At 45.8% G+C, this 13,618-nt stretch overlaps 1 protein-coding gene across 1 annotated transcript in view; it reads left to right on the top strand.

The window, feature by feature from the left end:
* The first annotated feature begins 8,560 nt into the window (after positions 1 to 8,560).
* LOC8026160 (ATP-binding cassette sub-family C member 2) overlaps positions 8,561 to 13,618 on the top strand; it is an 86,660-nt gene continuing 81,602 nt past the window's right edge. Inside the window, exon 1 of the mRNA XM_042287012.1 lies at positions 8,561 to 8,615. Within this exon, the coding sequence (XP_042142946.1) occupies positions 8,578 to 8,615 (38 nt within the window). The 5' untranslated portion in view covers positions 8,561 to 8,577. The remainder of the gene's footprint in view (positions 8,616 to 13,618) is intronic.

A 13,618-nucleotide genomic window follows, 5' to 3' on the forward strand; every position in this document is an offset into this window, starting at 1 on the left:
GGTGGAGATAACCAAGACGACATTATCTGAGAGCTGGCGTAGGTCGAGGGAAGGATGAATATTCTCTTATTCCCTTCCGGGCGGCCCGTGGGGCGAAAGATGTGTGCACCCGAATCCGTACAGGCGCCTCCGTCGTGTGGATCGTATATAGCTTTTAAGAATAAATCTCTAGATATATAAGTCTATGTTAAAGGGGCATTGAACTCATTTTTGAAAAAGATTGTTTTTGATCTTTTTTTACTTTGAAAGGTGCCATAGTTCCTGCATATACCAAGTCCTATATTACAAAACCGCCTATTCATCTAAGGGCAGTAGAGAAACACGTGGCCTGTTTTTTCTCCCGGACTACACTGTGTGGACCAATGAAAGCCCTACAATACGCCCAGATTCCGCTTGAATTTATTATAACTCGTTTCGAAGAGAGTCTGATAGGTACACATTCGGATAAGACTTCTCTTTTTCTCTGCGAGCGAAGCCATCGCTTGTAACTCGGCGAGAAGCACCCTTCGTCGACCACTTCATTCGGAAGAAAATTCCTCAAAAAAGGGCATGTCGCGACCTTTGGGCACACTTTGAATGAGGAAACAAGCTACGCACGATGGTTATTTCAGGTTTGTTGGGTTGCTTAGAGCGTCTACATTGAGTTGTCACCACAAAAGGGTTATCTTAGAATTGACTTCAGTGCCCCTTTAAATAAAAGTTAGAACGAGGAAAAAACATTGGCTAGGTGGAACATGCCGACGCCCGATTCAAAGGGTTCAACCTCATCCATCCGTCCACTTATGAAAGCGAATACAAGCTGTTGCAACGAAGTCGATTACACTCAAATATAGACGAGTGAACCAGCCTTTAAGTTGAGTCGCCCAAACAAGTCCGCATATTATTTTAAGCGCTATCAACTAGAGATTCAGAAAGGGACAGAGAGAGTGAGAGAGAACAAACAAGTTTAGAGCAATACCAGTTTTACTCGAAATATAATTTACATAAATTAGCTTTCTTCTTTTTTGCTTTCTTTCAGGAACTTGCTGTTTCAGATATGCACTATCAAAGATCCATCGTGCTGCTCACCGCGATGTCAGCTGGTTTCACGTTGGGTTGCTTCATATTCTCTGGACTTCGGGACATCGCCGTCTACGACAGATACACATTAAAGGTGACACCAAAGCGCATCATTTTAATTATTTTTATAAAAAAACATTCAATTCAAACGTGCAAATCAATAGCCGCCACCCAATGACAGGTTCAAAAATAGAGAACTTATGATTTTGAACGTAAACCAGTGACCTTCCAGCCATCAATAAGTGTTTATTGCGAGTTTTTATAGCCATCTGTCGGCGAGCCAGGAATCTTTTTTGGTGGCTTTCTGCAACACGTTTACCAGCTATTATTTTCGGCTAGTGACTGCAAACGAAGGCGGAGCGAAATTACTAGTCGCGTTTGAAACGCTCGGCTATTTCCGGCTCCAAACTGGTATTGAACGCCGATACTTTTACGTGGGCGTTTTTAAACTCAGCGAGTGGCCGCGTCGGCTACATCTGCATATGCAACCCTGGAAAGGGTCCATTGAGTAATATAGGTCTTATCATGGCGGAAGAAATGATAGGTGTCTGAACGGCACCGCCTCGTCATGGAGCAGGTGTGCCGAAGGTTCGCTCGCATTTCTGACGAACGCCATGGGATTGCGCAAGATGGTTAGGGTCCCGCGAAACCGTCCTTATTCGCACAAAAATTTCTAAGGCCACGCCACGCGCGACCGCACCTGCGTGAAGGCCGCTGAACTGACACTGCTTCTGTCGGGAGACGCGCGAAGCCCGAGTAAACGTTGCGCAACTCCTTTGTTATTTTTTTTTGCTAGCACGCCATTTGAAAATTACTAATTTCTCCAAATACATCTGTTGTGTATCTCCTGGTGTTACTTTAGCTCAAAGGAAAAAATGTTCAAACATTATTTGTTCACGTAATTAGATAGGAATATCTGACTTCACGTGAATTTGCTGTTTGTTTGTAGGTTTGTATGTTTGTTTGTTTGGTGGTTCACTGTTTTTTTTTTATTTGCTAGTTTGTTTGTTTGCTTGTTTCCTTGTTTGTTTGCGACAAATACTATTAGCTAGATGCCTTTCCGATCATAAATTCAGGCAAGAAATTATAAAAGGGACGCTGAACCAAACATTTCAGTGTCTATAAAAAGAAGTGGCGCGCTATCTTTCAATGAGTCAGCAGCCCCTGGTGTGTGCGAACACACGCAACAAGATTGACGTCATCATATCCCACATTCACGCTTAATAAACTTGAATGGGACATATGATGACGTCAATTTCTTTGCGTGTGCTCGCACACACCGGTGGCTGCTGACTCATGGAAAGATAGTGCGTCACTTATTATAGACACTGAATTGTTGGTTCAGTCTCTCTTTAACTCCACGCGAGCTGGCGTTCTTTTCTTCTAATTTTTTTTTTTTTTTTTTCGTGACGCGTTTGATTGGCGGCTTGCGCTCGAGCTAGTGCTGAGTGCTGGACGGGACGAGCACATCAACGCAAACAATCTGTCGTTATCACTTCTTTCCGTGTCAACGCGCGCCCATAAAGTAAGGAAGAGGGCCCAAGAAAAGTGAAGTGCGGCTATCACTCGTGCGAGGGTGAGTTAAAACAAAAATAATAAGCCGCTTTTTCTAGACTGCGCTTTGCCGCTTTATTTTGTTATTTGATCACTGTTGATTCTTTTGTGAATGCCTCCCGTTAATGATTTTTGTGACTTCATTTTTCCATCCACTAAGACAAAAATGAAGCAGGCAAGAGAAGAACAGCAGTTTGTTGGCGTTGATGGACTCCCCCCATCTCCTTTCATGGGCGAGTCCGTGACGTCAGCACTGCTTTGAACACCAGACGCCAGTCAAGCGCTCCTCACAAAAAAAAAAAAGGGGGGGGGGGGGCTGCAATCGTGAAGCTATTAATTTATTGTAACCGACTGCACTTCACAACACAGACGAAAGAGCACACGGGCTGAGATTCGTGTTTAATGAGGACGCGAGTACCGGCCTGGCACAGCGAGGCCCCTCCGCTTAGCTAATTTGTCCTCTGCTCTCTCCTGCCCTGTGTGGCCCTGGGGCCTGGTGTTGAGGCTTAGCACACCTTGCCTACTGTCTCAGCCCTTCCCTCCTTCACCGCGCACCCTATCCTTACCTTTCTTCTGCATATTTCTTCGTCACATTTCTTAATTCATTCTTCATTCACTTGCTCTGGGTGGCCGGCTAGCAGACGCTCTCGCGTAGGGGCCATTGCTTTCCATGCCTAGCCTCGCGAGTCATCTTTTCTTCGCGAATGAAGATCATTATTATATTATTATTATTAGAATAGGTTGCTGCGAATTTGTTATCAAACTCGAAACAAATTCAGTCAAAAACTGTGCTTTAGCTTACGTGCCTGCCTTTTCCTAACTTCCATCATATGTGACCAAATGAACTCTCCAATCTATTGTTTCCAGATACGGAAGTCGACGGACGAAGACACGCACTCACCCTTCAGCATACTGATATGTATCGTCATCTTTAAGTGAGTGGCACCGTATACACGCCTGTTCAAGTGTCGCGCCTCTAAAATTTCTGTTTCGGCATCACCCCCCTTCGAATGTCCGGTGTCCTGACTCATGCCTTCAACAGTGCCTTTAGACATTCAAAAAGCGCCATTTTATATCCATTCACAATTAAGGGAACTGCCGTTATGTTAGTGTCCGTATAGAACAACCGCTTAAAGGAGCATTCCGAAATAGAAACATTACGTTTCATGCGAAAAGATGGCGGGTAAAGGATAATTTTAAAGAGAATTCCCTTATTAGGAAACATCAAAGTTGTCAACACGAAAATAGAAGCAGTAACATGCAATGCTGAAGAACATGCGCCTATTTAAAATGTTAAATTTCCCGACAGATCGGCATAAACGGGCAAGCTATAAACCGTCCCAATGATAGCCTTCGGGGCGCTTCCATCTTTGTTTACCGAGCTTTGGAAGTTGTTCTGAGCATGTACAGTAGCTCTTTTCTTCAGATATTAGAAGTCTCGCATGCGTCCACAGCCAGTGAACCAGCATTTTTCTTTGGGAGGATAAGTGTTGAAGAGGTTATATACTTCGTTTCACCGTAACTCAAGGTCCAATCGAAGGCTAGGAACACAGAAACACGCAGACACGTGCTAAACGGGCAAGCTCACGACCCATGCACTGCGCTTGATTGGCTTAGCGGACGATAGCACACGGATAGAAAGACGGGGGGGGGGGGGGGGGGGGGATGCCGTGACGTTGCGAGTTTGACTCTGATTCATTGGTTCAATCAGCTCGTAGCGTTGACTGCGTTTTGCCTAAATTGAAATAAAGCATAATGATATCTCATTTCATATTAATCGCATACGCCATCCTCTTATATCGCGAAATTGGGTTAATACTGTGCAGCCGAAGACTTACCTATTGCCCGAAGGCGGTTAATGGAAGCGCCTCGGTCGACCGCTGGTCCCCGCGGCTAGTGGCCAAAAGGGGCAACTTCGGGAAGGCCAAGCCACCGAGTGATTGGACACGAGCAAGGCGTCACGGTTAAAAAAGGAGCTCCGACATTTGAGCTAGAGATGGGATCCAAAAATCGCAGCCGCGGGCCATCTCAGAGTTGCAAAAGTTTCCCATAAGATGACGCCTCCTCTCAAACAAAACGTCATTGCCCTGTGGATATTGATAACACTCACTCAAAATAAATAAGGCTGCTTAAAAAACGCGGAGCGCCCCCCAACATCTTATTATCGATAAAAAGCTAATCAAGGCGTAGCATTAACTGATCAAAACGCCAAAGAACCAATCACCAAACAAGAAACGTGAAAATAAATAAACCACGCCCGGCGTTTCATAAAGGGGCGGTACATAGACCTTTGTACTTAGCGTAGTTAGAACGAATACCTGACGTGTATGACCTATCAAGCACTAGCTAGATTTTCTTCCGCGTACAACGGTAGTCGCACACTCTAAAAAAAGCCCGTGAGTCTGCTTTCCCGCACAACACTCGGAAAGCCAATCATCGTAACTTACGAAGGCGGCTCAGCGAATGACAATGCCGAAGCATAGGTTTAGACTAAAAAACGCAGTCTGAGTTGTGACATTAAGCAATGCAAGCGTGACGTTTTACATTGCTTAATGTCACAACTCAGACTGCGTTTTTTGGCCTAAACAGATGTTTCGGGATCATCATTCGCTGAGCTGCCTCTGTAAGTTGCGTTGATTGGCTCTCCAAGTGTTCTGCGTGAAAGTAGACGCACCTTTTTAGAGTGCAAGAAAAAAAAATAGAAAAGCGTTTTCTCCCTCAGCCCGATGCCCGAACAAGCGGCCACGTGATCTGGTGCCAATCTTATGCCGCCAATAAATGACACCCCTCCAAAGAGGTTTTTTTGTCGGTGGCATTCCGTGCAAAAGTATTTGGCTCTCACTACTTCCAGTAAGCTCGCTTAAAGTGAAAACTATTACAACTTAACACTGTTGCATCGCTTCTTTAAGCTATTAGTGACTATGGATAAAAAGATAGTATTCTCTAACGCCACTGGCACAAGTACCATAGTCGCTGTCACTGACAGCCTTTAAGACAGGCAGGACGTGACTCAATAGCGAGTTTTCGCAAATTATTTCCGTCGTCTCGCAATGGTCTTCGCAACTCGATACCACATCCGGAACTCTGCAGAGAAGGCTAGTGGCGCGCACGCGCAGTAGTCGCATCTTGGTTTGTGGATACCGTTGCGGGGCGGCGGAAATGATCTACGAAAACACCCTTACCTTCATGCCTCTTGTTGCTCTCTTTCATCGGCCTTCTGCTTGGTAAGCTAGGATTTGATGCCCATTTTGCACCCATCTTTTTATTCGAATTTCGGATAATTCGAACGCCTTAACCTCACTGGCTGTGAAACGATGATAATTAGCGCTCAGAACTCGCCACACCCGCTTTTCTTAAGTTTCCGGTGACCATGTTGTTTATGCATTAGTAAGCAAAGCCGATGCTACGAACCAATGGGGCCAACCAAGGAGCAGCGCTGAACGCGCAACGTCACGGCGTTTGTCGTTTTTCTGTGTCTGCCTCACCGCATGCACGCTCATCCGCTCGGATGCAGAAGGTGCACAGTGCTCTGACACTTTTGTTTTTGTGTGTGCTTTTTAGTGTCCTCCGTGCTTTGACAATGCTCCGTCAATAGTCGCAGTCACACTGTTCATATATCAAGACAGTGTGTAGACGCTGTCTGAGGTGTGTGTCTTCCTCGTAAGACGGGCCACTCGCATATGTCACAAAAGAAAGACTTTCTTGAGATATGAACAAAGCACGTATGAAGCAAAAAGGCTTCGAGCATACGCGAGGCGTGTCCGCAGACGATTTTGTCATCGTGTCAGACATAAAACCGCGCGTCTCTTGAAAGACGCCTTAGGAGTGCGACTGCGGCCTTTAGGTGAAGCGACGTGTGGCATAAGTTTCTGCACAAAAACGCCCCTTTCACGCTTTCTGTAAGTAGCGACATTCTTGGCGGCATCAACTGCCAGGTTCTAGAAAGTACACGGCGGCGTGTATATAAATATATATCACATTTCTAGTTCCGATCACCGAAGCAGAAAGTACCGAGTCACTGGACTGCGCAAGCATGCCCGTCGTCTGACACTGTGTTAAAGGGAGCCACTGCACGTGCTCATATCGCGGTCAAGAGGTCAGATTTACAAAAACAGCAGCGCACAGAATGCGATTATTGATATGGTCAATGGCAACAAAGTGATAGGGAAGGCACCATTTTGTTTACGACAATTGTGGTCTATCGAGTTTGCGCTGGAGATAATCATTCTATGGAGATAATCAAGGAGCGCCAAAAGTGCATGCACCGTCACAGCGCTTGTCGTTTTTGCGCGTTTCTAAACCAGGTCACGCAAATCCGATGCACCTTGACCCTACGCTTTTTTTCTTTTTTTTGCGTGATTGGTTTAGTTGGTGATAGCAAGCGCCGTGACTATACACTTTTTTGGCGCTGTTTATTGGCTCTTAAGATCGTCGGGCCGGGTGAGGTCGGACTTGGAGTGAAACGAACGATATAGTTACGTCAACTTTTAAACACCGGTGCATAAGACGCGTCGAGAACCCACTGTCAGAAAATTACGGATATGATTGCGTCATGTCAATTATTACTCGTGTTTTCTTTTTTTTTTTTTTTTTTGTTTTGCTTTTGCGCAGATGTTGTTTATCGGTTGGATTACATGTAAAACTGTAGCGCTCGAGTGTGCCGAAAGAGCATTGCACGCAAACCAAAGCAAGATAAGCCGTTCATAACCCGCGTTGCGGGCAATGTATAAGGATCCAAGGCACATAGAAGGCGTATAATTAGTAATAATGATTCATAGATAATCACAAATGGGAAGAAACAATCGAAACCAGAGACCTTCGCCAAGGAGCTCAACAGGATTTGAACCCCGGACCACGAGATCCTCAGTCCGACATCTTTGCTCATGGAAAACAAATGGAAGACGAACCAGAGCGCAAGCATCTGGAGAAAGTATACGACTTGCGACCGACATTCGCCTGCGGCAGCACGCGAATGTTCGCCGCGAGTGATACTTAGTCCAGAGTACTTTGTTAACCATGCTTAGTCCGCAGGCGACGATCGGAGGAAAAGTTAAACTTAGTCGAGCACGCTTGGTCTGAGGTCGACCGACTTCGCCGAGTAGCACTTAGTCCCGCGTACTTAGTATGCAGGCCCGGGGGGTCACACTTAGCCCTGCGCACTTTGTCCGCAGAGGACCGTCGGTGGCGATTCATACCTGGTCCAACAAGCTCAGTTTTCAGGCGACCCTCGGCGTCCAGTCACACTTAGTCCACTATATAGTTTGAATAGGCGACAGTTGGCGGCAAGTTATACTTAGTCCAGCATACTCAGTCGCAGAGACCATCGGCGCGCGCAGTTGGTTCCGGACCAGCCTTCGCTTGCCACATGGAGTCACGACGTCACAGGATGAATCATGACGTACAAAGGAATGGTGCAGCCGGTTTATGACGTCTGAACTTCATACAAAGGTCAATTGATAGTCATGGGCGCAATAAACCTCCTCCCCTCGAGGTAAACCTCCTCCACCCATTAGGGAAACGGAATTATAGTGTATCAGGAGCAGGAATTAAAACCTGCTCCTGATACACTCTATACTCTATTTGTGAAGAAATTGAAACCTGTCTTGATCATTTTAATGAACTCATCAGTAGCGAGAGTTTGTCGCGTGTGCAGCGCATCTGAAACCACAACCAGAGCTCTCGGTATCCAAGCACAGTAGATCACAATGCACGCATAATACACGCACGACATATTCTGTGTTCTCCAGGTATACCGAAATGATGATGCAATTTTTTTGTTTTTAATCTTTTGGAGTTGATTTTGTATTCATAAGCCGACTACTCGAACCCTATTTTTTTAGCAACTATTCTTTTTTTTCTATTTTTTCAAACCCCGTTTTCAGACATTTGAAGAACATTTTTTTGCTGTCAAAAACGGTGGTCAGCGATCTACCCGCACTGAGCAAGAGAGTGACCAGCTCCTTTATGGTGTCCAAATTGTACTATAAATTGTTTGACGGACGGTAAGTGATTTTACGGCGATAGCCATCATTACATTATTGGTTAGCTTTGATGTGTGTGTGTGTGTGTGTGTGCGTGTGTTTTTTTGTTTTGTTTTTTGCGTAGGTCGCGGCGGCTAAATGTAGCAGACACATTTCTCCACTAGGTTTACTGAAAATATTTCTAGGATAAATTTAGTGGACAGTGCTCATGCGATAGTTTCATGTCACGTGACACTTGACTTCTTCCCTAAATTGAGCGGAAATATTTCTGCATTAAATTTAGCTGAAACATTTGTTCACTAGGTGTACGGGAGTTTTCGTTTTCAGCTAAAATTTATCGAAAATAGTTCTTAGTAAATTTAATAGACGATACGAAAATAGGAAGTTTTCGTAGACCACGTTTCGCCTCCGCTAAGCTCTCCGCAACGAAGAAGCCGTTACTGCGCCTGCGTGCCGATTGCCTTCACTGTAAAGTTCCAGGGTATCGTAGCTGGTTGCGGGCCGGCGAAAACGATCAACGAAAACTCCCTAATGACTTCACGTGGCAAGATGACTACGTGACTTCTCCGCTAAATTTTTCGGAATGACTTAACAGCTAAATTTACCGGAATGTTTCGTCGCTAAATTTTGCACGAATTTAGTCGAACGAAACGTCGTAATGCCACGTGATGTCTCAGTGTAGCGTGAACACCGCCTGCTAAGTTTTATCTTGACGCCATTCTGCTAAATTTAAACACGCCAGTGTGGGTGTGGGCAGCATACGCTTCTGTTCGTAACAATGGGAAGTTGGTGTCCGACGAAGCACACCAATTCGTGAGGATGATTGGCGTCATCTACGGGAATCTGGCCACATATTTCTATTGCAAGTTTTGAACAACACAACGGTTAGATCTCAAAATTTGCTATCTAGTCCTGACCGCTGGCACTATATTTGAGCGAAGATATCGTTTTCTGGGATGCATAGTTTTGAATGCTTAGATGGGCCAGTTTGGTACATCGTGGGAAAATAAGCGCCAAAAAAACACGGACAAAGAGTAGATTGACAACGACACAGGGCGCACTCTCAACTGAATTTATTAGGAAAAAACACAAACTTATATACCAATGGGAGCACACTATCAGACACCACACGTCACGTTAGTCTCCGCCCAGACCACGTTTCAAATATTCACTCATTCGTAGACAGAGTTTGAATATTTGAAACGTGGTCTGGGTGGAGACTAACGTGACGTGTGGTGTCTGATAGTGTGCTCCCATTGGTATATAAGTTTGTGTTTTTTCCTAATAAATTCAGTTGAGAGTGCGCCCTGTGTCGTTGTCAATCTACTCTTTGTCCGTGTTTTTTTGGCGCTTATTTTCCCGCATAGTTTTGATTTCGTAACAAAAGAAAAACTTGTTGGTTTTTGTTGTTGTTGTTATTTGTTTGTTTTTGGAGGGTTTGGGAGCCGGGGGGGAAGGGGGGGGGGGGGGGCGGTGGCACACACGGTGTGCCTCAAAACAAACCTGAAGCAGAGTCTTAATTACTGAATTCTACTCTTGGTTTTGGCGCGCCCCGGGGTGGACTTTTTTGGAGCGCGCGTTCCGCCACTGGTCGTTTGGGATCAACCCGGATGAGTTTCGTTCGTCGTTTTGGAGCAGCGCCTACTCCAGATCTCAGTTCGGAGCGCTCAGATCTCGATCTGTCGATTTTTCTGGAGCCGAGCGGAAGCCGATCTTTGGGGGCACGTGCCTTGCTGCCTCGCCGAGCATGACGGGAACGGCGGACGACCGACGGCGGTTCGGAGTATGCACGCGCTTTCCGCAAACGACGAGAGCCCAGCGCGATGTGGAATGCCGGGAAGACAGCCGGCCACTCCAGGAGGCTTGCCGTTTTCCGCTGGTGGAGTCAGAGGCGCGGTGGCTCCACGCGGATCGCATCCTCCATAACGCATTTAGGCTAGCAATTCAAGACTACCAGTGGAATAAGGCATACGGCTGTGTAAAAGAAAGCGCTATACCTTGTTTCACCATAATTCCGGACGCACGCCGACGCTACAAACTAATGCGACCAACCAGACAGCTTTAAAACCGCAAGTAACTGACCCTTCTCTGTACATGATTGATTTAGCGATGATAGAACATGTACAAAACTCTGACGAACAACATGTTAGCGCGCTTTTGAGGCTGCTTGATTGATTAAATCAGCTCGTAGCATCGGTTACGCCCGTACTTGCGGTAGAACAAACTATACCAAAGCTAGCCGCACGAAGTGGAATGACGCGTGAAGTTGAGCCTCAAGAGCTCGTCTGTGCAAAAAGCCACTGGATCCTGGGAACGTTGCGTCGTATTGTCGCCATTTTGGTTCATGGAATGATCAGTTTCTCCCCTGGCCTCTTCATCCTCGGTGAACCGACCCAAATCCCGGTGACAGGTTCCGTTATAAAGACATTTCTTGAAGACCGAGATTTTTTTTGTCCACACAGGAGCGAAACAAGTGCATAACTTCGCACCGCTATGACATGCAGCGTCGTTGTTTGGCGGCATTCAAAAATATTTTTCCTGTCATGAATTAGTCAAGAACACTAACCCCATTGTGAGGGATCTGTTGAGATAAGCATATTTGATAAGTTGAATGCATTCCCAGTGCTAAAGACGCTTATATTCGCAAGGGACGCCTTTAGTACGATCATGCTTTATGGCGATCTTGGCGCGACTGGTTCAGGATGACCCTTTCGAAGCTCTCGACAATTTGAATGGACAGAAATGGCGATTGCCATGGCACCTGAGAGCGATCATCCAATCACCTTGCCAGGTTTGGTCGTCTGCATGTTAGTATCTGCTTGTTTCCGACTAGTACGCAGGGAAGGTAATTGCGCAACATTCTCTGGATTCAGTGACTTGGGTCCGCCCCAGGATTGGCAGCCTTTCCTTTTCACAGTCTTAGGTAAGACTCTGTGGTAAGCCTGTCTTGAAGCTTGTGTTTCGTTTTTGAGACTCGCCTCATACGCGCCAATTGTTCCCAGTGTCTTGACGTCGCACCACCAGTAACACGGGCCCCCGCGTTCAGAAGCGGCAACAAATTGCTACGATTCGTCATCGTGATCATATAACTTAATTTCTTGCACTATTTAGGCACGCGGTAACGGGCCAAAAAACGTGCTTCTATATCCTTAAATGGCGTTGGCAATACTAACTCATCTCCATGAACAGATTTAGCCACGGGAACGATCCATTTCAAATCAGGATCAGGTTACACCCCGTCTTTATACTCAGTAACGTCTGGCGTCCCTCAGGGAAGCGTTCTTGGCCCTCTTCTTTTTTTAATCTACATTAATGATCTCCACCATGGCATCACTTCTGAAGTACGTTTGTTCGCCGATGACTGTGTCATATATAGACCCATTCATTCACGCCACGATCAGCTAACCTTGCAAAACGATCTCCAACTTATAATTCAGTGGTGTCGTAAATGGCAAATGGCTTTAAACTATAATAAATGTAAATCGCTATCTTTTTCCCGCAGTTCACATGTTCTATCCTCCTCTTACCACTTTTCTGGCATCCCAGTAACTGCTTGTTCATCGTATAAATATCTAGGAATTCATCTGACATCTGACCTGTCATGGACCGCTCATATAACAACTGTCATCGTCGATGCTAACCGCACTCTCGGATTTCTTCGCCGTAACCTCAGACAAGCTACATCCACCGTAAAACAACTAGCTTATACTACCTTGGTCAGAACTAAACTAGAATTCGCTTCTTCCATATGGTCACCGTGGCAGGCATACCTAACTAACAACCTGGAATCCGTTCAAAGCAGGGCCCTCCGTTTTATTTATTCCGACTATTCCCCATACGCAAGCATATCAGGACTTCGCCAATCAGCTAACCTTGACACTCTTTCCCACCGCCGCAGGGTGTCTCGTCTTTCTCTTCTTCATCGGATCTTTTATTACAACAGTCATCTCAGACAAAGTTTGTTATCACCGCCTTACCGCATTTTCCCTCGTCTCGACCATTCTTGTAAACTCCGTCCGATTACATCGTCAACCGTCACTCACCAAATGTCTACTTTACCATTGGCCATTGACGACTGGAACTCACTGCCTGACGTAATTGTTACCTTATCTGATACTAAGAAATTTTCTGCAGCCGTTAGCTTATTTTTTCTAACCCATAACTAGATTACAGCGTGTTTTCGTAGATAAATAGTTTTGTTACTTGTTTGTTTTTTAAGTGTTCACTCCGTTGTGTAATGCCCCCTGGGCCTTCAAGGAATAATAAATGATGATGATGATGATGATCATCCCAGCCACATGGTTGTAACGTGAAAAAAATCGCCTCCCTGATTGGCTGCTGCCGCTTTCAAACGCCTCCGAATTGGCTGACTTGCTCGTCCATTTCGAGCCGGAAACTGTCCCGGAAATTATTGTTGCAGCGCGAGAATCTGGGAAAAGCTTGGGAACAACTCGCCAACAACCTCGAAACTGCTGGGAAAATCGCCCCGTCTGAAGCTGGCCTTAGTGTATATACGTGGCTCGCATTGACATTCCACCCATTACACGAACTGCCATTGTAATAGCCTGGCTGCTGGACGCGTACATCGCGCAGCACATATTTTTGCACCGCTGAATCCGTTTCTTTGCTTGAGAAAACGTAAACGTGACCGCCAGCACGGTACGATGACGTTGCGTATACAAGCAATGTATCGGCGTTCCGTTCCCCCCCTTTCATGTGGGCGCTGCCACCTTCGCGCTCGGTGCGGAGTGGGCGCCATTTTTGGTCACTACAATTCAAGAATGCGACTTTCTGAACTTCAGATATACGTATATTTACGATGTCAGGAAGTTCAGGCGACATCAATTTGCTGCGTTGTTCTGCATTTTGCAGATATTGTTTCCTGCGACTTCTGCAAATTGCCTTCTGATCACCAGAAACCGAATGATTTTACGAACCAAGATGGCTGAACTGTGTATACTCTAAAGCGCGGTTTATTTGTACTTTGTTTCACATTAAGCCCGACAGCCAGCATCCGATACAGA

This window comes from Ixodes scapularis, unplaced genomic scaffold (assembly GCF_016920785.2).
Source record: "Ixodes scapularis isolate PalLabHiFi unplaced genomic scaffold, ASM1692078v2 PGA_scaffold8__174_contigs__length_109621045, whole genome shotgun sequence".
NCBI classification, from domain to species: Eukaryota; Metazoa; Arthropoda; class Arachnida; order Ixodida; family Ixodidae; genus Ixodes; species Ixodes scapularis.